At 43.4% G+C, this 26,112-nt stretch overlaps 1 protein-coding gene across 1 annotated transcript in view; it reads left to right on the top strand.

Annotated features, from left to right (window-relative positions):
* Positions 1-1,382: 1,382 nt before the first annotated feature.
* The window catches only part of BAIAP2L1 (BAR/IMD domain containing adaptor protein 2 like 1), a gene marked incomplete at its 5' end in the record, with an annotated part of 86,655 nt that continues 61,925 nt past the window's right edge, over positions 1,383-26,112 (top strand). Inside the window, 2 exons of the mRNA XM_082671486.1 lie at positions 1,383-1,433; positions 24,249-24,324. Coding sequence (XP_082527612.1) covers positions 1,383-1,433; positions 24,249-24,324 — 127 coding nt within the window. The remainder of the gene's footprint in view (positions 1,434-24,248; positions 24,325-26,112) is intronic.

Below are 26,112 nucleotides of genomic sequence, written 5' to 3'. Positions count from 1 at the left end.
CCCAGAGTCCAAGTTGTTGGTTCTAAGTCCAGCTGCATCTCATGCTCTGGTGTTCCCACCTAGGTCACACAGTGCTTTCTTTGTGTACATTTCCCAGTGAATTTTATAACAGGAGCAGTTTAGAAGCCTCATGACCTAACAAGCCCATGAAAGATGAAATTGCACCCAGATAGAAGTTTTTAAAATCCAGCATAAGATCTCCTGCCCTGTTGGGTGAGTGTCTCAGATACGAAGCCGTGCTTCCCGCTCGGAAAACGGGAAACTTTTCTGGATCCTCAGGGTCTGGGCTGGGGCTGGGATGGAGATAGAACGGGGAGTTACTCCACAACACCTGCACTCACCACGGTCTTCTAAATCTCGATCTTGTGAATAGCACGATCTTGTGAATAGCACGGTTACATCGCATTGAATTAAAGGTCCTTCTTAGAGCAAAGTTTAAAAACGTACTGCTATTTCTGTAACCAGATCGTGGCATTTATTAATTTTTTCATATATCAGGAGCTTCCAAAAAGGGCTGCAAGTGGCAGCCCCTTTCCTCCACCTATGAGAGCCTATGTCCTGGGGTCCCGCAGATCTTTGAGGTCAGGGACACGGGTGCGCAGGAAGGGGTCAAGCAGGGAAATCAATACAACTGGGGGACGTGGGACCCTCTTTCCGAGTCCCCAAAAGGCAGCTGGGGGTAGCGCCCGCGGAGAGCGTGGGTGTCAGGGCATTCGTCGCCCGTACTGAGAGGGGCACTACGGGGCTCTAGGACCACAAAGACCTGACGGACTTCGGTATGGGCTCCAAGCAGAACAGCCTCGCGGGGTCCGGGCCCCAGCGCCCCAGCGGCCCAGTGCGCCTCAGGTGGGGACGGTTGACCCAGCTCACCTTCGCCCCGCCCACATGGGGGCCGCTACACTCCGCCCACCCACCGCCTCAAGAAGAGTTGCTCGGCTCACTTGGCTCAGCGCGCCTCTGCCCCGCCCACACGGGCCTCACTGACCCGCCCACCACGGGCCGCCCGCTCGGCCCGCCTCCTTCCCACTGCCCCTGCCGCCTCAGGTGGGGTAGTCCCGCCCACTCGGGCCGCCCCGCCTCGCGGCCGCCCCGCCCACCCCGCCCGCCTCAGGTGGGGCCGCTTGGCCAGCCCTGCTTGCTCCAGAAGGGTTGGGCCGCTTCTCCTCAGTTCCTCCAGGGCGGCTGCGGCGGTGGCGGTAGCGCTGCAAGTTTTGACGTTTCGGACGCGGAGGCGCGCGCCTGCACTCCCCGGCCGACGGCTGTGGAGGCGGCTGACCCTCGAGGGCCCCTCAGCCGCGCCCCGGCGCTCCCGCCGCCCAGGGTCGGGCGGCCACGAGGCCCGGCCGCGTTCTCCCGCGCTCGCCAGCCCGGCGGCTGCAGCCATGTCGCGGGGGCCGGAGGAGGTGAACCGGCTCACGGAGAGCACCTACCGGGTAAGCTGGCCCGGGGCGGCCCAGGACCCTGGGAGTGCCGGGGTTCGGGGTTCGAGGGCGGGAGTCCCGGGGACAGTGGAGGCACGGGGGTTCGAGGCCGGGGAAGCGGGGAGGCCCCGCCGGCGGCCGGCAGTCCTCGCCGGGGGAGACGGTCGGGATTTTTCACCTTCGGGGTGAGGAGGGGACTTTACGCGGGAATGTCCTTCCCTCCCCCATCCTCTCCCCTTCTCCCCTCCCCCTCCTCTCCCCTCCCAGCGCTGGAGACGCCCAACAGATTACACATTTCACAAGCAAACGTCTGTGGGGAGAGTTGGGGGCGGGGGCGTCTTGTGTCGCCCCTGGGGCGCGTCCTCCTCCCCAGCTTCTCCTTGGGGTCGGTGACCGCGCCGGCGTGGCTGCGGCGATTAAGCTCTCGGAGAGCAAAGAGCCAAGCTCGAGTTTCCTCTGAGAATGTAGGGGGGAAACTCCCAGGTAATTAACAAGCGCCAGGTGAGCTGAGCTCGGCGCGGGGGCCTCCGGGGGGCGCTCCCTCTGAGACCCTGCCTCACACAGCTTTAACTTCAGCTTGGCTTTTTAGACGTCGATTATTTTGTGAGGTTATGGGAGTCAAAGAACGCCCGAGGTTTGAATAAAATAGACCTAACCTCAAGGAATGCGTCGATGGTCATTCTCTTAACTTTCACTTATTACGAGCGAATGTTTCCAGAAACGAACAGTTTTAGGATTAGTGGCCAGTTTAGTAAGTTTAAGTACTTATAAATGAATTCCAGTTGAAATAAGATATGTGTTTAATCATCTGATATTAATAGAATACAAAACAACTTTTGTTTTAATTCGGCTTAGGCTCATGGAACTCAAGTTCTCTAAATTCATTTGTAGCCATTTTTAAGACCCACAGTTGGGTCATTTTTTATAGTTTTTTTTTTTAACCCTAAAATTTAGTTTCTAGTTTTGCAAGGTCTGAGTGAATTCCTGAAATCAGAGTTTATTGACTTTTGTTGGCTAAGAATAAAAGCATGAAAATAGTTTCATAATCCTTCGAAGTTTAAAAGATTGGTTCCCTTCATCTGGATACACAAATACTGTCATATGTAGATTATACTGCATAGGTAGATACAGTAGGTACAGTTGTCATGGTATTTGGGGGCTCAGTAAGTAAATGTGACCAAAATCCGTTCCTTGTTCATGTTTCCTTAATAGAGGGCAGTTTTTAGAAATCCCAGAAATTTGAATGTTAAAGTTTTACCTTTGGGTTGAGATTGTTTAATATTTAAATGATCCTGAAGATGGTGGGGTAGGAAGTGGGGCATGTTGATAAAGTGTGTAAATATAACATTTTTACTCTTGGACTTGGGAGTAGTGGCTACTCTGATGACTGTCCAGTTAAGGACGGTAAAACTATACTTTTGTGAGGAATGCAGATCATTGCAAATTTGAGTGGAGTTGTGCTCCTCCTGCCTCCAAAACACAGACACATATATCTTTCCAACCTGAGATACCAACTCTGGCATGCAATCCTGAAGTCACTCTTCTCTGCTTTTTCTCCCAATTCTTCCTGACTTTCACTTTTAGTGGTGACTCAGTGGAGGGACTGTACTCAAGTGAATTACAGTGCCACAAATGCCAATGTCGCATTACTCAAAGAACTGAGGCAGGAGGGAAAAAGTGTGGATTTTATAGTTTTGGTTATGTGTATTTATAGACATAAAGCATTGTAAATCATTTTCATATTTTGAAAGGCTATAATACACTGAAGATTAGAGACCAGTACCTTATTGCTTTCTACTCCCAGGTGTCTTAAAAGATACAAAAAGCTCACAGATGTTTATTGACTGACTTTAATCACCATTTCCTCGTTAATGTTTGGGGTCATCTTTAGGTTGGGATGGTGGGATAATAATTTACAGCTCCAGATAACAAGTTTATATGTAATCTATGAAGTGGATGCTGCTAGCTCACGCTTTGACTATGATGGAAATGCACAGTGAAATTTTATGTTCACAGGTCTGATTGAAAGCCCACCATCCTTTCACCACCTCCTCTTTGGGTTCTTCCCCTCCCCCACCCCACAAAGACGAAAGCTGAAAACAATTTAAGTTTAATATGGTAAAAATCTCCCTGCAGTGTTGATGAACCTAGAAAAGAGGTCTCCTTTATGTTACCTGGCAAACCAGAATGTTTTACTAATAGAAACACAACCTAACCAGGTGTGTTTACAAAAGCCACCTGCAAATGAGATTTTATGACTTACATGGGTTTTAGATTTTTTTTTTAATACTCAAATTTTTCTAACTTTGAAAAAAAGGAATACTTTAGAGAAAAGGAGGAATTATAAAGTGGTGTGATCCTCTGTATGCAGTATCAAATACCTTTAAATATTTATTTAAACATTTGCTGAGTTTTCTGAAATGTATACTTAGACAAATGATTACTGGAGAGCCATGCTAAATCCCGGGAAGATGTGTACTTTATGGCGTCACAAACAAATGGCATGGTAGTAAGTCCCAAAATGTCAGGTAGTGTCACTGTTGCTAATTAGAATTAAGCCAAAGATCCCTCTCCCTCCCCACTCTTCAGCCTATACTATGCCCATAATTTTCCCACAGCAGCTTGCTTGTGATTTTGTATGGTTTTCTAATGAGTACGTGCTTTAGTGGTACAAGGAAGAAGTAAAGTTCAAAAAAAACCCTTAATTAAAAGTAACCACACACACGCAAAAAGTAACCACAACCTTCCTAGAAGTTAGAACTGTTGGTCTTAGGAAGTTGAGGAGGGCTGGATGTGATGTCATCCAGGGATGTCACCCCTACATTAATCTTGCTGAAGCAGCAGTGATGGGGAAGGGGACACAGAGGTCTTTGTTTAAATGCCACCTTCTCAGAGTCCCACTCAAACAGCTTTAAAATCCCAGATGATGCCATCCATCTCCCAGTCCCACCTAAGCCTACTTTACCTTCCCCCACTCCCCACAGTGCTTATGACCTTAGCATGTAATATATATTTACTTATCATATATGTTTATTCCTACTCCAACTAGAATGTGAGCTCCCAAAGGAAAGAAGCTTTGTTTGGTTGTGTTCTGAGCAATTAGAACAATTCCTGGTACCTAGTAGGTGTACATATTTGTTGAATAAATGGACATTTAATTAATTTCGTTAGCACCTGTCCTGTGCCAGTCTCCCCTCTCCCTCCCTTGACACTGTGTTTCATTCGAAGTGTACATCAGCCGTCTAGGTGGACATGGATCTTGTATACCATTGAGAAGGTGAGGCCCAAAGTCTGTGAGAGACCAGTGCCCACATGCCAGTTCCCCTGCCAGCCTCCATCCCTCTCCTTTTTTGTATAGAAATTTAGCTTGTAGTGGCCAACAAATGCACAAACCAAATACATTTTCATACTTCAGTCATCTAAGATGTCACGCAGAAGTTTGTCATCGTTAACTCATCATCATTGACATGTTTTGAACAAACCTTTCTTTAAATAAGAAAATGAGGTACTTTTGTTCTTTCACAGGGTAAAGCGAGCAGTCTAGGCCTATGTGCTAGGTTTTGTTTGTGTAAGGGTGGTTTATTTTCTCGACTTGGGTTTAAGTGGGGACATGTAAGTGAAAGTCCCTTCCTGGTTGGCTTCCAGTGTGGACTGTGGCATATAGGTCTAGCTTTTGAAGCTTTCAGTTGCTGTTTATGTTTATTGTTGTTGTTGTGTAGGCTACTTGATATCTTCATGTGTTCCCGCCATAACACTACTTTCTTCAGGTATGCTGAAGATAAAATGGGACTTGCAGAAGACCGGACAACTTGCTCTTGGCTCCATGATGACTAAAAAAGGGGATTGTAAGAATCAGGTGCCAGGTAGCGGCAGAAAGCGTTGCCAGGTATCGAATATTAAACTGCACAGCCCAGTATTGTAGCTTTTTGTATGGTAAAATGAAAACACAAAGCCAAACACTGAATGTCCTTTCTTGTCATAACATTTTTCTTGATTGGAAAGAGGTTTTAGAACTACAGTAACATTGCTAAGCAGACAGAGCAACGTCCTTTTTAATGAAGGCTGGGGCCACTTGGACTTGTGACACCGAGTTTCAGGTTGCTTTTGAGTTTACACTTGTGACATTATTCCAGGATTAGGCATTAATTCTTGCCTTGCACTTTTATCGTAATGAGCTGCAGGCAGACCTGCAGGGGAAACCTAATGTCTGTGCAATTGCAACCAGTTGGATATTTTTCCCCTCAACATTCCACACAGGTATTTATTCTGCACTTCAAAAGTAAAAATCATTATAAAAGCAGCACAAATATTCATTTAACTTATCTGTTAACATTTGCAAATGTATATATTTTTATTTCTAAAACTTTTATTTTTATTGAAGTATAGTTGATTTACAATGCTGTGTTAACTTCTGCTGTACAGCAGCACAGTGATTCAGTTATACATATATGTACATTCTTTTAAAAATCCTTTTCCATTCTGGTTTAATAGTTCCCTGTGCTATACAGCAGGACCTTGTTGCTTATCCATTCTTTTTTTTTTTTTTTAAATATTTATTTATTTATTTTTAGCTGTGTTGGATCTTCATTTCTGTGCGAGGGCTTTCTCTAGTTGCAGCAAGCGGGGTCCACTCTTCATCGCAGTGCACGGGCCTTTCACTATCACGGCCTCTCTTGTTGTGGAGCACAGGCTCCAGACGCACAGGCTCAGTAGTTGTGGCTCACGGGCCTAGTTGCTCCGTGGCATGTGGGATCTTCCCAGACCAGGGCTCGAACCCGCATCCCCTGCATCGGCAGGCAGATTCTCAATCACTGCGCCACCAGGGAAGCCCATCCATTCTTATTTCTAAAACTTTTTATTGAACTTTAATATGCACACTGAAAGGTTTGCTTAGGTGTATAGAGCTCACTAAATTGTCACAAACTGAACCCACGTGTGTAACCAGCACCCAGATCAAGAAGTAGACCACGACCGGCCCCCAGAGTCCCTCTCATGGCCCCTGCCAGTCACTGTGTCCCCTCCAAGATAACTGCTCTCCTGACTTCTAGCAGCGCTAATTAGTTTGGCTTACTTTGTCTGCCTTCTTTCACCCAGTGTGTCTGTTGGATTCATCCATATCACTGTAGTAGTTGTAGTTAGTAGATCTAACTCCACTGTAGTTAGTAGATCCCCCATGCATGCGGGATCTAGTTCCCCGACCAGGGATCGAACCTGGACCCCCTGCACTGGGAGCGCGGAGTCCCAGCCACTGGACCACCAGGGAAGTCCCTGTTATTTTTAATTTGGGTCTTCTCCCCACTTAGATTGTACATGTTTGTGAACAAGTCCCCCAGATTATACTTCTCAGCATTTCCCACAGTCATTCATGTTTTATTAATTTACATGTGTGTGTTGGTTTTAACCTCAGAGGCTCTTTAAAACTATATTTTTTTCTGATACCAGAGAATTTCCAAAATTTCTATGAATATTTACACCAAAAGTAAAAGCCACCCAGAATCCCACAGTTAACTCTTACTGCCGCTCTTTCCAGTATCTGTCAGTACATCTTTCCATGTCAGTCAGTATCGTGTGCTTCATCACTTTGATGACTCTCCATTCTTCATCAGAATTTATTGATCCACTCCCCTTTTCTTGGATGTAAGATGGTTGCCAATGCTTTGCTATTAAAGTACTGCACTGAACATCATTGCAGGTAAAGCTTTGCACAAATCTGGGATCTTTTCCTTAAGCTAAATCCCCAGCAGGAGTTGTGGGTCAAAGGGTAGTCAACATTGTAGAGCATATTTGTGATACATTGCAAAATGCCCTTCAGAAGACTTGCCCCAATTTATGCTGTAATCTGATCCTGTGAGAATGTACCTTTCCTGAACCTCAACCAATTAAGTAGGTCTTTTAAAACTGCTTCCTTTTTTTCTTTTTTTTTTTTATAACCTTTAGAGGGTTTAAAAAAAAAGTAGTAGAACATGTATACCTATAACATAGAGTAGCTTGTGGACATTGGCTGGGAGAACACCCTAGATTTCATGTCTAGCACTACCGGGTATAATTTCCCCTATAAACTTTGTACTTGTAGATGTGTCCAGAGTAATTACAGCTCTGTGGCCCCTGAGGCCTGTATGTTTCTGTTCTTACTTTCTTCAGCCTTGATTTTATACTTCTCTTTATGTGTTCCAGACCTTGAGTCGGTCTTTCTGGTTTATCATTATTTTAAGGACTGTGTTCTGGTTGTAACTCAGATCTTTATGGTTAAAGGTAAGAGTTGTGGAAATGAGATGAAATGTTACTGGTTTCTCTCTCGTTCCAAAATAAATGAAAAATATTACCAGAATGTGTTCCCAATCTAGGAAGCAAAATAAATAAGCACCCCTCAGAGATGTAAGGGATTGCTCAGGGCCTTCTAGAGCTGTGTTCTGAGAGAGAACAGCCAGTGGGTGAAGATACTTCTGGGTTTGTTGCTTAAACTGGTTTTATTTATATGGTAATTTGGGGGTTAAAAGTCCCTAAACAGTAGCAATTCCTCCAATAAAAATATTAACGGCTAGCTGTGGTTAGCTCTAGGGCAGGGGGCAAGGGGCTTTTACTTCTTACTTACAGTCTACCTTCTGGGGTGTTTACATTTTATGTGAGCGGGTTACTTTTATAATACTTAAGCTAAAAAAAAACCCCTAGAAATTGATATATCTGTTCCATTTTAACGGATAAAAAGTTTTAAAAACTAAGGTAAAGTGTGCCACTTTCTACCTCTGTTTCGCAAATTAACCTTCTGAGGGTAAACCTAATTTAAAATCTTACCATTTTCTCTTAATTTTTACTTATGCGGGTACATTTTTAACTTTTACTAACCTGAGACTGTGAGTGCAACAGAAGAAAAATTCAACAAAACTGAGAACCAAATTCTAGTTCTTACAACTATCTTTTCAAAGTCTTACTCCTGATGTTGCAAGCAGCTGATCCACTTCGAGGTGCAGCTGTATCCTTGAACTGTACGAAAGCAGTAAGATGGACCAGAAAAGGTACAAAATTGGTATTAACAACCTGCCAAAGTAAGAAGGGATAAAAGTTCAGATGATAAGAACATATTGCCTATAATAAACATGAAAAAGACCTGGGTGTGGGTCAGGACAGATCTCAGATGACAAGTCCAGCTACTAGCCACCCTAAGTGCTTCCCTTTGACCTTCCGGATGGAGCAGCCCCCTCCTGAGTTAGGAGAAGAGAAGCTCCAGTCCGGGGTGGGGGGTGGGGCTGGGGGAAGGGAGGGGAGAGGAGGACCAGAGACAACCCTGGTCACCTCTTGGATTCGGATGCCTGAGACCTAAGCTAACAGACCAATCCATTTCTGGATGCAAAAACTCAAGTGACAGAAGAGAATCAGGAAAATCGCAATGATAATTCCTTATATTTAAGTGCTGCAATTTAAAAAAAAACTTTTTTAATGGTTTCAATTGACCAAATGGTGTATTTTTTGCGGGCTTCATCTTACACTGGGAGCAGCTTGAGGTGCCGGCCGTAACTATGTCTGATGGTACAATATATTTCTAAGTGTGTAAACACTTTAAACATGCAAAACGCTGTTCTTACATGACAGTCCAACTGTTGTGCCCCTGAGACAGATGACTTCTTCAGCAAAACAGTCCATCCTTTGTGTTACCCCACATTCTGGTATGTACTTGATAATGCCATATTCCTCCATTTGACCTTGCCTTCAATTTTCACATCTGTGAACAAGGGTGAGGATAGTACCCACCTCATATGGTTGTTGTGAAGATTAAACATAATAATGAACGAAAGCTCTTAGAACAGTGTGTTGGCTGCGAGCAGTAGTAGCTTGTGTTTGCTGGACCATACCACCCTACGTGCATTGATTTTCATGTGTTTTGTTTACTGCTTATCCTCAGCATCTAGTAGAGTGACTGACACATAGGCAGGTAAAAGAATAGTATTAATATTATTGGCACAAATTTGTCTCTCAATCGACGAGCTGTACACTCCTTGAGGATTTTTTGAAATCTCTCATTGTGCTGATGGCACAGTAAGAACTCAAATATTTGTTGAATAAGTACGGATGTATGCTTATCTCACAGTTTGTAACTAAATCCTCACCTGCTCCATGGCCAGTGAAACTGAGATGGCACTAACAATCACAGCTACCGTGTTCTGAGCATCTGTTAGGGATGCACTAACTAAGCTTCCCAGCTACATTTATTCCTTCTGCAGCTCTCTTCTTGTGCCCCAGGCTGTACCAAGCACTGTGGTCACCACTGGAAACCACCCTAGAGAAGAAACAGCCTGTGCTTTTCTAAAGTTTATAGTTTATGACAGGACAACAATGCCAGCCTTTCCCCTCCGCCTTGGCCTGCCCGGGATCATCACTTCTGCGTCCTTGCTCCTTCCCCCCACCTCCAGCAGTACCAGAGGCGTCCTGCCTTTACCAGTTCCGTTCTTCAGACTTTGTTTGCTTTGTCCCAGTATTGGAAGAAAGGAGGAAAAGAGTGATGTATGAGCAGGTTAAGGTCAAGAAGAGTTTCTTAGGCAGTTTGTAAGAAGTCCTTGGAAAGTTGGCTATATGAGAGAAGTAGATGAAAACAAAACAAAAGTTTTAGAAGTTTTGATTCCCCTTACTGGTATCAGAACTGTATTTAACAAACTTGAACTATTTTTACATTATTTTGGGTTTTTGAACAATATTTCTCAGATTGCAAGGGCTGGGATTTTTTTTTTTTTAATTGTTTGCGCCGAGTCTTAGCTGCGGTAGGCGGGCTCCTTAGTTGAGGCTTGTCAGCTCCTTAGTTGTGGCATGCTAACTCTTAGTTGCAGCATGCATGTGGGATCTGGTTCCCTGACCAGGGATCAAACCTGGGCCCCCTGCGTTGGGAGCATGGAGTCTTGTCCGCTGCACCACCAGGGAAGTCCCAAGGGCTGGGATTTTAATGCAAAGCAGAACGACCTGTCTCACAGGATCTTATTGAGGGCAGTTCATTAGAATTATTCCAGATATTATGTAAGAGTGGTGTTTGGAAAGAACTAGTGAACTAAAAAAAGGAATGTCGCTTGCGATATGAAATCAGCAGTTTACTGCTGACGCTTGAACAACACGGGTTTGAATTTGTACAGGTTTGCTTATACTTGGATTTTTCTCAATAGTAAATACTGCAGTATTGCACCATCGCATTGATTGAATCTGTGGATACGGAGGGCCATCTATACTCAGATTTTCAACTGTGGGGAGCGTGGGCACCCCTACGCCTCATATTGTTCAAGAGTCACCTATACTTTGATCTGGTAAAGTTCCTGTTGCTCGTTAAGTACTTGGGGACTTTCTAAACAAATGCAACTGAGCACATGAGACATTCTTTCCTGTAAATTCATTGCTTGCTTTTTATTCCATGACACACCTTTTAAAATTAATAATAACCAGGCAGGCAAGAACACTTAACCAAATGGTCTAGCGCGCCCTGTAGCCTTCAAAGTGTATGTCTGTCAACAGCTATTTTAAACCCAGTAACTAATCAGTTACTGTTTCCTTAATACATGCCATCTATCTGTGGTAAAGTTATATATTTCTAAATGATTTTCAAGTTATATTAAAGGTGTTTTGCATTTCTTATTTTCACCATGTCAATCTAGATTGCCTGGCTATTTTTCATGCCTGTGTCCCTTAGACCATGCATTTTCTTTTCTTTTTTTTTTTTTAAAGATTTTTTTTTTATGTGTACCATTTTTAAAGTCTTTATTGAATTTGTTACAATATTGCTTCTGTTTTATGTTTTGGCTTTTTGGCTGTGAGGCATGTGTGATCTTAGCTCCCCGACCAGGGATCAAACCTGCATCCCCTGCACTGGAAGGCAAAGTCGTAACCACTGGACTGCCAGGGAAGTCCCGACCATGCATTTTCAAGGGCTGGAACTCTTACCTCATTCATCTTTGGGTTCTGTACATCCAACATAAGGTTAGGCTCACTGTATGTGTGTAATAAAGAGTGAACAAGTGTGTAGTTGTTTCAAAGGCCCAAACGTGAGGACTTTACAAGTTAGTGGAGTGATAGATAAGTACGTGTTCTCTAGTACTTGCCATGATCTCCCTCCCTCCCTCCCTCCCTCCCTCCCTCCCTCCCTCCCTCCCTCCCTCCCTCCCTCCCTCCCTCCCTCCCTCCCTCCCTCTCTCCCTCTCTCCCTCTCTCCCTCTCTCCCTCTCTCCCTCTCTCCCTCTCTCCCTCTCTCCCTCTCTCCCTCTCTCCCTCTCTCCCTCTCTCCCTCTCTCCCTCTCTCCTCTCTCTCCCTCTCTCTCCCTCTCTCACTCTCACTCTCTCACTCACACACACACACACACACACGCAGGAAAATACCAGGAAAGAAGCAAATTTCCAGATTCTGATCGAAAGTTATGTAGGAGTTGTCCTAGCACTGTGGCTTATAGGAAGGATTATTTCCATTCTTTCAAATAAGAACATGGACCTGTAGGAACCGAGCAAAAATGAATGCTAATATTATCATAGCTGGAGTTTCAAGAAGTGATTTTTTTTTTTTTGTACCATATGCGGGCCTCTCACTGTTGTGGCCTCTCCTGTTGCGGAGCACAGGCTCTGGACGTGCAGGCTCAGCAGCCATAGCTCATGGGCCCAGCCGCTCCGCGGCATGTGGCATCTTCCCGGACCGGGGCACGATCCCGTGTCCCCTGCATCGGCAGGCGGACTCTCAACCGCTGCGCCACCAGGGAAGCCCAAGAAGTGATTTTTTACTTTAATCTCACAGGTACTACTTCCTCTGAAGTTCAAGGTCCAAAAGTTGCTTGAAATCTGGGGTAGGGTCCCCAAATCCTCTTGCTGATGGAGGCCAGTGTGGGCCAGACATTGCTACCATGTCTGATAGCATTGGCAGTTAGTAAGCTAGGATTGCCTACTCTCAGCCTGGAAAGGGTTTTTAGTGCTGCCAGGAAATACGTGCAGCTATATGGAGTTATAGCACCTGCTGGACCTTGGACCCAGTGTAATCATCTATACATAAAATTACAAGGAAAGGCTTCCCTGCTGGCGCAGTGGTTAAGAATCCACCAGCCAATGCAGGGAACATGGGTTTGAGCCCCGGTCTGGGAAGATCCCACATGCTGCAGAGCAGCTAAGCCTGTGTGCCACAACTACTGAGCCTGCACTCTAGAGCCCTCATGCCACAACTACTGAGCCCGTGTGCCACAACTACTGAGCCCGTGTGCCACAACTACTGAGCCCGTGTGGCACAACTACTGAAGCCCATGCACCTAGAGCTCGTGCTCCTCAACAAGAGAAGCCACCGCAATGAGAAGCCCGCGTACCACAGCGAAGAGTAACCCCCACTCGCCACAACTAGAGAAAGCCCGCGCGCAGCAACGAAGACCAAATGCAGCCAAAAATAAATTAAAAAAAAAAAAACTACAAGGAAACGTGGTTTCAAATGATTCCCCTCATAGACACATGTGAAACTTTTGTCTAGTGTTTAAAGTAAAATGAAACTTTCTTTCACTGAAAGTGTTGAATAGGGTTCAGGCCATTTTTTCCCCCCAAGTTATGTTATCAGATGGTCATGAACACTGATTACCTATAACATGGTTCTCCCTCCACAATTTTCTTTAAAAATAACAATTGAAAACTAGTACACTAGTTTACTGGGTGGGATAGCTCTGGGACCTCATTTTCTTGACATGTTTGATAATTTCTTCCAAAACGTTTGAACAGTTATAGAACACACTTCTTTCTCACACCAGTATGTTGGGACCTTTTTGTTTTGCTTAATTGTGCTTTGGCTTCAGAGCAGTTCTTGCTGCCTAAATGAGTAGGGAAGGTGGAGTTTTGTCACAGAAATCTGTTTCTTTAACCAATGAAATAAAAGGTCCCGGAGATGTAATTGCTTCTAGTAACGGATCTTAAGAAGCAGGAAGACGTACCTTTCTGGTTCTGATCACACTGGTTCTCATCACTTGGTTGGTTCTTAAAGGAGCTTGGGATCTACCAGATGCTCTCAGAACTCTCTCAGAATATTCTAGGAGAGGCAAAGCCCAAAGAGGTGGCCCTGTTCTTTACTGACCACTAGCCCAGTGGCTTCTGGTGCAGAGGTCATGTTGCTGGGGGGGGGGGAGCCATGGAACCCTTGGCGCCTCGTGGCTTCATTTCTGGCATGCCCTTTGCCCTCTGAATGAAGGACCACTTTTGCAGAAATAATTATCTACAAACCAAAGCCTGGTTATGAATAAAGAAAGGAAAGGAAGAAGGAAGGCAAAACAGTGTTTAAGTCATAGTGAAAGTTTCATGGAGTGGGGTTCCCTCTGTGGGCTGAAGATTTCCTATGAAACTGTCCTTCTAGAGGGACACGGTAATGATTTTTTGCCAGAGAAAAAGAAAATGGAGAAACATTTTTGCCAAACTCCTTCCCCAATCATAGCTGGAAAGATAACTGCCAAGCAGGAGATTGGTCTCAAAATAGCTGGGTTATCTTTTTCTACTAATGGATCTAACTGATTGAGCAGCGGAAGTTGCTGCTAACAGCTACATGGGCATACATGCTCTACTGACCAGGAGCATTGTTCTCTCTGGTCCTGGACCAGTGTTCACAGAGGACAGTGGATGACCTGCATCTCAGCACATCTGGGTCTTCTGTGAGCAGGCTAGTTAGAAACCACAGCTTTGTGGCATTTCTCAGCATTGCGGATTTAGACCTGAACCCTTAGCAGCCTGGGATGTCGAGAAGAGCAGGGTTTTTGTTGTTGCTGGATTGTTGTTGTTGCTGTTTTTTTTTTTAATAGCTTTATTGAGGTGTAACTTATAAACTATAAAATTATAGTTTTTTCATCTATTCACCAGTTAATGGACATTTGGGTTGTTTCCAGCAACGTATTTTTTTAAGGGCTGTGTTATTGCCTAATACTTAAAAAGTAATTTAAATGTCAACTTGGAAAAACATAGGGTTGGGGAGCAAAGTTCACAAGGAAAGATGTGGCACTTGGAGATTTTGTAAGCCTGTTATGCCTTAGTAGGTAGAGGGCAGAATCTTGCAGCTTCTATGAGCCTCTGTTGGAGCTGTTACGTTGAGCTAATGAATCTGCGAGCAGTGCATTACCTCACTCCACCAATCCTTGCTGTGGCTAATCAGCCCCCCGGGTTATTGTGTCTGTGTGTTCAGATGAGCTGAAGGCACGTGATGCAGCTGATTCGTCCACGAGCACATACATCTCATATCATTTTAAAAGAATTCAAAAACTGCTGCTGCGAGTATACCTTGGGCATTAGATAGTCCAGGTACTGTTCTTGGTGCTGGAGGTGCAGTGGTCCTTGGCCTTAATTTACTTAATTTCCTTAGTTTCTACTAAGGAGACAGAGTAAACAGGTAATATCCTGTAAGGTAGTGACAAACCTTTTGATGAAAGAGAAGCAAGAAACAGCTGGAGAGAGGGTGGGAGGAGGAGGGTGGAGGAAGCTGTCTCTGAGACCCAGGTGGGCGGGTATCCAGGAGAAGGGCCTCCAGGCAGAAGGAGAGCAGGTGCAGGATCCCTGCGGTGGAATTGGTTTGGCCTGTTCCGAGCACAGCCCAGAGGCCATTGGCCTGGAGCGCAGAGATGGGGGTAGGGAGGGGAGGCCACAGCCCAGACTGGCTTGATTGCAGGCATGATCCATGCTTTTGGTGCCTCTTCTTACCCTGTGGTGAAAAGGACAAAAGTCACTAATGACTTTATTCCATGATAGACTTGAGAGCTGAGGATAAAAACCACCTTTCATTGTTTCTCTTCCCCTGCTTAGATAGTTCCAGTCCTGTGTCCTTTTTTTAATGCTGACAAGGGAAACGGTTTACTGTACTTAAAAAAAAAAAGTACTGTTTTTCACCCATTGGGCAAAAAAAAGTATGACACCAAGTGTTGGTGATTGTGGTAAAATAGCACAGCGGTTGTAGGAGCACAGATTGCAGCAGCCGCTTCGGAGAAAGTAACAAACCCGAAAAATCTTCACGTACCCCATGCCCCAGCAGTTGTATTTCAAAGAGAATTCTCACCCACGTGCACAAGGAGACATCGACAGCTTCTTGCCACACAGTTGGTGTTAGCAAAAACCTGGAAGCCGCCTAAATGTCTCTCGGTAGAGGAAGTCCAGAAACCAGCTCACGCTGCTGTGCGGCCTGGAAGGTGTGAAATTGTGGGGCAGCCCGGCAGCCTGGAGTCTACGAGTGGAAGGTCTTTTTCCTCAGGGAACCCTAGTTTCATTCTTAGAGCCTTTCAGCCGACTGAAGGAAGCCCACTCAGATTTCTGAGGGTAATCTCTTAAAGTCTACTGGTAGTTAGCCACATCGACAATTCCTACCCGGCCGCACCGAAATTAGTATTCAATTGACTAGGTACTGTAGCAGACACATAAAATTAGCCCACAAAGGGATACCATACAGAAGTTAAATCGGAATAAACCCAGTTAATACATATCAAGGTAGACAGGTCTCAGAAGCATAACACTGAATTTAAAAAAGGATGTAAAATGTATTACATGATACTGTTTATTTTATTAAATGTACAAAGCAAAATTATTTATCAATCCTGACTATATGTGTGTATAAATATGAGTTAGAAAGTTTACAGTCTTAACTAGTGGTTCTCTGGGGAGAAGAAAAAGGGATATGAGACTTGGATAGGGTGGCCGAAACACCTTGTGGTTTCGCAGTGTCGTTCTGTAACGTTTTGATTTCTTTTCAGCAAAGGAAATTAATATGACAGTGTTAACCATTATGAATTCTTGGGAGAACTGCAGGTAGTTGGAGAATCTTCTTTTTCTCCCCCACTCCCTCCTTTTTTTAAGGGAAAGAAAAGGAGAAGATCAGAAATACTTGCCCATGTAGAATTGGTCCATATTGTGATGCTATTGGAAGATTAATTATATTCATCTAAAATCAGGAGTAAGATTACAAGCAGGCATCCAAAAAGAAAAAATATTGTAGAGACTCCCATAATTTCTCACCCTAAAATAGTGCTCTCTGTCATAAAAGCGTTTTCATCCCACTTTATTGCACAATTCTCAAGGAACTTGTCTGGAGGCCTGAGTGGTGCGCGCAAAGGTTAGTGCCCAGGCCTGACTCTGCCTCTCACTGCCTGTGGGATCTTCGCTGAGGTTTTTGTTTTGTTTTGTTTTTTTGCGGTTCGCGGGCCTCTCACTGTTGTGGCCTCTCCCGTTGCGGAGCACAGGCTCCAGACGCGCAGGCTCAGCGGCCATGGCTTATGGGCCCAGCCGCTCCGCGGCATGTGGGATCCTCCCGGACCGGGGCACGAACCCGTGTCCCCTGCATCGGCAGGCGGACTCCCAACCACTGCGCCACCAGGGAAGCCCTTCGACGAGGTTTTTACATTTAACATCTCAGAGCTTCACGTCTCATCTGTAAAATGGGGAGGATAACCATCGCCTTGTTAGGATCTAATGAGCAAACCCGTGTGAAGTGCTAGGCACAGAGCCTGAAATGTAGGCTGCAGAGTGTCAAAATGTATCTCAAAAGGAAAAAAAGAGTAAAGAGTTTTGAACTGAATAAAGCAGATAATAATTACACCTCCAGTTTCCTTTGTACTGCAGACTTCTGGAGGTTTTTGCGTTCACGGTCTCTCTCATCCTGACGTGACGCTTTGAGGCAGGAGAGCCCGGATCGTTTGTTTTCATGTTACAGAAAGGAAGCGGTAGTGCCTGGAGACTTCTGTGTAAATAGGAATGCTCATCCATCTGGAGAGTTGACTAATATTTTCTATCTTCTGTCTTGCAACGTTAATTACTACAGTTGATTCAGTGCACTGTCAGGTGCCTTGAAGAACACACAATAGGTGCTCCATAAATATTAGTTATTATTTCAGTGAATTCTCATACCCCTCATGAGGTGGAAATTAGAGGTTTTCCCATATAGAGGAGGAGACTGAGGCTCAGCATGGAGGGATGCGATTTGCCTGAGGACTCAAGGCCAAAGTATTTTTTATGCAATAGTCCCCCACCCCTCAGGTTCATTGCTACTAGGGTGGCATGTTACAAATTATAAATGATACAAATTGATACATAATACAGGTTGCTAGCTGGTAGCCTAGATAGATCATACAGACTAGGGGGCCAAAACATTGTTCACGTTTGACTGACAGGAAGCATTTTTGTGTATTTATATCTTCGAATATGAGTATTTTTGCTCTAGCTCAATATTTCAAACAAAAAACATCTTAGTTGTCTAACTTTCCTTTACTTGGCTTCTGCTCCCCATTCAAGATGGGTATGAAAAACATGGCTCTTCTGACCATCAGTTAGCCCACAGGCATCTGCCTTTTTACCAAATTTACTCGTCAGTACTTTCCCTAAAGGCAGGGGACATAATTACATACTGATGATGTTAGTCTAGGAACAGCAGCTTCCGACAACACATGTAAGAGGAAGTGAGATTTTTTACAAATGACTTCTATCTAGAAGTATTCTCAGTTAGCCCTTATGAACAGGTATTCTTGTCACATGAAATTAAAATGTGCCTTGATTAGTTTAAGCATTTGTGACATTGCTAGATTAATTTGTATGAGATTATTTAGAATAAAATATCGAAATTTTCAGAGACATACAGTACCTGAATCAAGTTATAAAAAAACTCTGTATTAGAGATTCTTAAATCACTTTTAAAGTTTATTCCAGTGTAAATATAACCCACACTTTTCAACTGAGAAAATTAAGCTCTGAAATATCAAATAAGTTGTCCTTGGTCTTGTAGAGAACTGGAAAAAGAAATGGAAATAGAAACTAATTCTTAGGAATTTAAAATCAGCTCAGTTTAACTAGCTAGCTAGTCATAATTGTATTTATGCTTCATAGTCTATAGTTTCATACTGGTAAAGGTAATAATTTTTCAATAATGAAAGAAAAATCTAAATGGTGAGAAAGTTAAAAACCATCGTAAAATTGTATAATTCGTTTTAAAATTATGATCTGTAACGGTACAGGAGGCAGAGGAAATGTATGAGATAAATGGACCAACTAGAAATCTGGTGGAAAGTGCCTGTAGGGTCCGAGTGGCCTGTTCCTCAGCAGTTTTGGAAATAGCTGAGCACTGATTCTCCAGTGCTGCGGAGCTCTTGTGATAGGACCAACCCTCTTCATTATGAGACACAGCACAGGTACAACAGTGATGTTGCCAGTCATCTTATTTTAGCCTAGATGGTCCATATTCTTCCCTGAATGAAGATGAAACTCATTCTGGTTCAAAGTGGTTTGCCACGTTATCCTCCTTGCCAAGCAGTAACTGTTGGGATACATACTAAGCTTTTGTTATAGATGGTAACAAAATAGTGCTTCTTGGCCCGATAATGCCTTTTATAATTTATTTTGTTTCTGTACTTGGAATCTTAAACCTTTTATTCCTAGCGCCAAACTTAAAATGGATTTGTTCATTACTGCTGGTGATTCTCTCTACATTTGAGGCTCTATAAACAATTCAGGTCTTGCCAGGCCTTGACACAGCATGACCTTTGACCCAGCTGCTGCCCTCCCTCCAAAATGTAGGACCCATCCAATTCACAAGGACATGCACTGTAAAAATTTTATGGATTGTGGAATATGACAGCGCACTGCTTTTTTGTTCCTGGGTTTAAAAATAACATGTACTTCAGCTAAAATAACTAGATTAATGGCCAACAGCCAGTGTCGAAATGGATTTTCCACTGTTCAGAGAGGCCAGAATTTCCAGGGGAAACATTTCTGTAGCTAAACCTAAAATAAAGAATTGAAGTGTATGTTGAACTTACAAGCTTAAAAATTCTTATATTTTCTCTGAAGCTGATTGTAGTCTCACGTCTTAGTTGAACTTTTTTCCTGTTGAATCATTTGGATAGTGGTTTATGCTTGGTATTAACTTTGGAAGTTCTCATTATTTCATTGTTTTTGAAATTTTAAGATGGGAGTTATATGTAAACATTTCAAGAATTATATCAAGAAATCAAATTATACTTTCCCATTATTTGAATACGCTGAACAAAGAATAATCTTAAGAAAAAACACAGATCTTAGCTTCTCTTTGTAACTGCTTATCTGCTAGAGGACGGAGCTTGCTCTGTTGATTTCCTTATACGTATTACCATCTAGACTCAGCCACATGAGATTATTTTAAGAATTTTAAATGATGTTTTAAAAATAGTTTTATCTTTTTATTAGAACTTATATTCTTACCATCCAGACTCGTTGTTGTAAGATTATTTTAAGGATTGTAGATGAGGTATTTGAAAAATAGTTTTCTTTATTAGAAAGCAACCATTTTCTAATGAAGTTATTAGATTTTAAAAATTACTGAAATCTCGTACATTGCCGATAAGAATGTAAAATAGTACAGCCAACTCTGGAAAAGAGTGTGACAGTTTCTTATGAAGTTAAATGTACACCTACCATGTGACGCAGCAGTTGAACTCCCAGGTGTTTATTCTAGAGATATGAACACTCATGTTCACACAAAAACCTGTACATGATTGTCCATATCAGGTTTATTTGTAATTGCCAAAAACTGGAAACAACCCAAATGGTCAACAGTTAAATGGATAAACTGTGATACATTCATTCTCTGGACCACTGATAGCAAAGAAAGGGAACAAACTTGATACGCCCAGCAACTGGGATGGTTCTTAAGGGCATTGTGCTGAGTGAAAAAGTAAATCTTAAAAGGTCACATACGGTGACCCACTTATATTACATCCTCACAATGACAAAACTATTGTGACTGAGATCAGCGGTTGCCAGGGCTTAGGATTGGTGGGGAGGGTGTGGCTGTAAAGGGGTGGCATCAGGGAGATCTTTGTGCTAATGGAACAGTTCTGTATAATAACTGTGGTGATGGTGACTGTTACACAAATCTATACGTGTGATAAGGTGTCATAGAAACAAAGCACACACCGTGCAGATTAGAGACATGAAAACTGGTAAATCCAAATAAGGTCTATAGTTTAATAGTGTTGTACCAATGTTGGTTTCCTGGTTTTGACGATGTACTATGGCCATATAAGTTACCATTGGAGGAAGCATACATGGGAACTCTTTGTACAGTTTTTATAACTTCTTGTGACTCTTAAACTATTTCAAAATTAAAAGCTTAAAAACAAAACAACTTGAGGAAAGATAATAGAAATAGCAGCTGTGGCGACAGGTCCCCGTGATCAGGTACTGAGGCTGACCATCTTGCCGAGGGACTGGTGAGGGGTCAGCATCGGCTCTGGAGCTTCATGGCTGCTGGTTGTGAATGAGGCTCAAACAGCTGACTGGCTCCAGGAAAACAAGCTGAGTGGCCTTCCAGTTAAGCATGGCCTATTGACCTCAAGTCTTTTTCTTCTCTTCCTTTTGAGAATACATTAAAATGATGGCAAAGGAACTTAAAGAAAACGCCTGTAAATCCATAGTGTAGAGACCTGAAAAAGGAAATATCAGTTGACAAAAGGCCTAAAGAAATTTGGGTTGTTAGAAATGGACGGAGGTGTGGTAAACTGCCTTAAGAGAACTGAAAGAAACTGCAGAGATGAGCACCAGTGAGAGCTGAGCCCTTCACCCCAGAGAACCCCCAAGGCTGGGGAACAGGCCCCACAGAAGGTAGAGATGGAGGGGACACGCAGGGCTAGAATAGGAGTTACACAGGTGGTTAAACTGCCAGGTCCCCTTTCCTGCCCCAGCCACCACTATTACAGCTGCTCCCTGGGCGTGGCAGCCTGGAGATTCAGTCTCAGGATGTGTTGAATCAGAGGCACTCTTGACTTGGAAACACCAGCTGAGGTACTGGAATTCAGGAAAAATCAGCACAGGAAACCTGTGGGATTCCCAACCCCCTTCCAGACCTGGGAAAGCCGACCACCTGGTGATTGCCCCTTCCCCCGCCCAGTGATAGGAAATTAGAAACTTCTCTGGAGAGACCCAGTGGCCCCTGGTTACCGTCACTTGGCCAGTTTCTTTACAGCTGACTTGCTGTCCAGTCACTCTGAATGAAGCGGTCAGTAGCCACCCTGTATGCACGTGCACACACACTTCCAGCCAACATTTTAGGGCTTTACTCCTAAATACAAACTGACAGTCAAGGATCACCAGACATTTGGGGAAAGCCTCCAACACAAAAGACAGTTGGATACCAAACAATGAGAAGAAATAACCAGACAGTATGGGGAACTGGCAGAAAATATCCCCCAAATTACAGTTTATTCAGATAAGAGATGATACTGCATCGGTAAAACAACAGGATGCTTTTAAAAAGGAATAACCAAAAAAACCTGAAAGAGCCCAAATTAAAAATATGATATCAAAAGTTTGAAAAGCATCAGAGGAGTTAGAATGTACAGTTGAGGATATCAGAGACAGAACAAAAAGTGGAAAATCAGAGAAAAAGGGTAAGATGATTAGAGAATAAATCCAGGTCATATAAAATCCTCCTCAGAGTTCCAGAGAATGAAGAGGCAAGAATCAAAACAGGAACACTTTTCAGACCTGAAGGACATAATTTTCTCTATGGGTAGGGTCTGTTGAGTGCCCAGTAAAATAAATGAAAAAAGTACCCACACTGAGACAGACCACTGGGTAGTTTCAGAGCACACGGATAAAGAGGAGGGTTCCAGAGATAAACAAGCCCCCTCCCACCACCTGCCCCCCACCAAAAAAAAAAAGTCATATACAAATGACAGCTAACTTCTCAATAGCAAAACTGGATATTGAAGACTGGAGCAATATCTTTAAAATCCTAAGGGAAAATCACTTTCAACCTGTAATACACAGCCCAGCGAAATACCAGTTAAATGTCAAAGTAAAGATAATTTCAGACATGTGGGGACTCAAATTTACCTCCTGCGTCATTTCTTAGGTCACTCTTGGAGAATGATCTCCAGCAGATAGCAATAAATGAAGAAGGAGGGGGCTTCCCAGGTGGCGCAGTGGTTGAGAGTCCGCCTGCCGATGCAGGGGACACGGGTTCGTGCCCCGGTCCGGGAGGATCCCACGTGCTGCGGAGCGGCTGGGCCCGTGAGCCATGGCTGCTGAGCCTGAGCGTCTAGAGCCTGTGCTCCGCAACGGGAGAGGCCACAACAGTGAGAGGCCCGCGTACCGCAAAAAAAATAAAAATAAAAAAAATAAATGAAGAAGGAGGAAGATGTGGAATCCAGCTAATGAGACTGTCACACAGGGGACCAGAAAGGGACATGCAAGGGCAACAGTGTGGCAGGAACGGTCAGGCCAGACTGAGTAAGAGGACGGAGAGTCCTTGGAGGAAGTTCTGGGGGAAAAAATGGAATGGAAGATTAGCTGACAGCTTTGTACATTTGAAAAACAGTGATAGGCTCCTATGAGATCCGACGGAGCGTGTGGAAACATTTAAGGTAGATACATAGAAAAATCTAAGGCGGGGGTGGGAATGAGACAATTATTAATCCCAGGAGAAACAAAAAGAGTATATCAAGAAAGGAAGCATAATTCTTTTACATTCCTTGCATTGTAGTGACCAGTATTTACAAAGTCATAATAAACCTTGACTGTTGATTTACCAGGAAACTGTTATTTAATTATATAGGAGAGACTGAGAAAGGGAAAGTAGGGTTGTCTACCGTAGCAGAAATCCAGTACTTATTGTCCAAAATTGAGAAGCCAAGAATATTCATCAAAACTATGGCAGCAAATACAAAAGAGCACTTGCAAGCAAGCTGTTATGTGGGTGTAAGGCCAGGGGTGGGGAAGGGTTGGGGCAGGGGTTCTTTTTCACGATAAGCCTTTTACTGTCTAATAAAGTTATTATAGTCTTTTTCTACTAACTCGTAATGGAGGACCTTTTTATCCCGAAGAGTAATGTGTCAAGTATCTGCCGCTTTGGATGTTGTATGGTTTTTTATTCTTTTTGTTGCTTGGTCCTCTACAAACAAGGTACACGTTTTGGGAGAGGGGTAAAGGGATCTGGCTGGTCTATCTGGAATGATTCATATTGTGAACCTTATGGTTTGTAGGTGTGACAGATGCACTGTCACCGTGTGTTCTGGGTCACGAAGCCAGAGACCCATAGGAATGATTTCTTGTCTGTACTTCAGATTTAGGGTAGCATTTTAAATTTAGGCCAATGTGCTAAATAGTTGCCTGTTTTATACTTGTCACAGCACTTCTATGTTTATGACCTTCTAGTGATATAGAAATGACACTTTTAAAAATGAAAACCATGACATCTGCAGAGATAGAGCATCATGAAGTCCATAATGGGAAACCACGTCTCCCCCTCCACTGCTGTGAGCACAGGACCTATCGCACACTCCATGAATAATGAATGAACTGATGGCTGGGAAAAAAAATGCCAGTGACCACCTAGAAAGAAAGTCCTAGGCTGGCCTATGTCTTAGGGCCGTCAGCAACACCCACCCCCATCCCTTCCCCAGTAATTAGGCAGAGCAAAAACAACATCTCTTGGAAATTCCCGTTCTGCTGATAGCCAAAACACTGCCCATATAATTAAGTTCCTATCATGCGCCCCTGTTTCTTAGCACTATCATGACAGCCATTAACTTACCTAAACCCAAAAGGGAGCATCAGCTTCTGGACTCATGGCCCCCACAGGGTGTACTTTGTAGAGATGGAATGTCTGCTACCTGCTTCATTTACAGTAAATTCTAGGCAGCTCCTGGGCAGGCAGGGAACTGCCAGGGTCACATGCACCTCACTACTCCATCAGTTAGGATGGAAGTGCTCTTCACCACTTTCAAATCATGACTTTGTGGACGGTACCATCAGGCACACGTGTGGATCCTAGGCTATGCAGTGACACCATCTAAAGATTGCTTGGTCTGCTGTTCGCTTATTTTATTAATTTATTTTTTTTTGTTTGTTTGTCAGAATGTTATGGAACAGTTCAATCCTGGGCTACGAAATTTAATAAACCTAGGAAAAAATTACGAAAAAGCTGTTAATGGTAAGTCTGTTTTCTAAATTTATAAATATAGAATGCATATGAAAGCCATTCATTAAATATTTTACTTAATTATTTTTAAATGCTACTGAATTTTTAAAATATCTTTAAATTGGTAGAAACCATTTATAATTAATCTGTAGAACTTTGCAATGATAGGATATTAGTATACTTGAAATGAGTAAGTTGAATAATAGGCTACCAAAAGTGACATATCTTAAATATCAGATTTTGCTTTTTGACACTGCTTAATCTTTTATATCATTGACATAAACATGTTTTCTACTTTTTACACCAAATTCTTTGTAAACTAATAACATATATAAAAAGTGTACTTAACATTTTAAGATCCTGAAGCATAGGAATTATTCTCCTTTCTATTTATGCAGAAGACTTTCTTGTCTTTGGGTGTATCACTTATGATAGTAATATGAGAAATAAAATGTTTAGCCTGAATGGAAAGACATCTACATTAAAGGTTGAACTTAGATTCTCATTTCAAAATGAGTGCTTAATTTAAAATGAACTCAGGCATTGGCTTTTGTCTCTCTGTGAACCAGAGTTGTTTGCTGGTTTGAACAGATTTCATCTGAGGAAGCCAGTGTGCATCTACACATGCATTCCCCTCGCAAAAGGGGAACGTTATCAGTGATCACCTTGATGTGGACCATTTTTTTAAAGTCTTTATTGAATTTGTTACTGTATTGCATCTGTTTTATGTTTTGGTTTTCTGGCCCCGAGGCATGTGGGATCTTAGCTCCCCAACCAGGGATCGAACCCATACCCCCTGCATTGGAAGGTGAAGTCTTAACCACTGGACCGTCAGGGAAGTCCCTTATCAGTGATCACCTTGAAAACTCAAGATGCTAACAATCACCAAATTCTAACATGGTCAGAACAATTCTCCATATGTAGCAAGTGTCACCCCCAAAATATTCAGACCCCAGTTTCACCACCTACCCTGGTTCACTAAGACCAGCACGTAACATAAGTAGAAAATTTAGTTTCCAGCGGTTTGAGATTTGAAGAAAGCTTCAGACCAAGCTTTGTGTCTTTTTTTCCCCTCTTCTTTCTCTCTTTCACGATACCCCACCTTTGGCTGCTCCCTGATGATGTTTTGAAAATAAACCTGCGCCCTCACACCCTCAGTAAGCCTGCTCCAGGAAAGGGGAGGTGCTGGCAAGACTCAGGACTTTGGATTACGGACGAACTATCGTTTCAGTCAGTGCAAAAGTAAACTGCTTATTGACTTCCTTCTGGATCTCTGTGCTCTTGGCCAGACGTGTTCAGTGTCAGGAAATGCAGCAGGCCTGAGATTTCCCTCCCTCTCCCTCTAGCCGTACCAGTGACTTCTATGGGTGCCCCCTCCCTCCTTCAAAGAACTGGAGCCTTGTTTTGGAAGCTGACTCTCTCCTGATGATTACCTAGTCACAAGACCACAAAGTCATCGCTTTATCCATCCCCGGGAAGGAAATCACTCTGACCTGCAGTGATTTTTTTCTTTCTAGCACGAGCTGCCTCTCTGAGGCAGAGTTTTACAAGGTGACGCAGTGAAGAGCCCACAGCTTAGCCTCCTGCTAACAGGGCTTCTCCCCAGCAGCCTCTACCACTTTAACACGTCCTGGGGCCTATTCTGCGTTTCATAATGTGTTCCAGGATTTCTGCAGGCCATCTGTTTTTGGCTGAAGCCATTGAGAAACTTCAATAAAATGTGTAAAGTCGTTGGTGAGAATCTGTAGTATAGTCGAGGATGCCAGATGTGCATTCAACAGTTAGATTATAGCCCAGCGC

This window comes from Grampus griseus, assembly GCF_964374135.1.
Source record: "Grampus griseus genome assembly, chromosome: 14".
In the NCBI taxonomy this organism is placed as follows: domain Eukaryota; kingdom Metazoa; phylum Chordata; class Mammalia; order Artiodactyla; family Delphinidae; genus Grampus; species Grampus griseus.
Note: the sequence above shows the minus strand (reverse complement) of the source record. Positions and strands in the feature narration are given on the sequence as shown.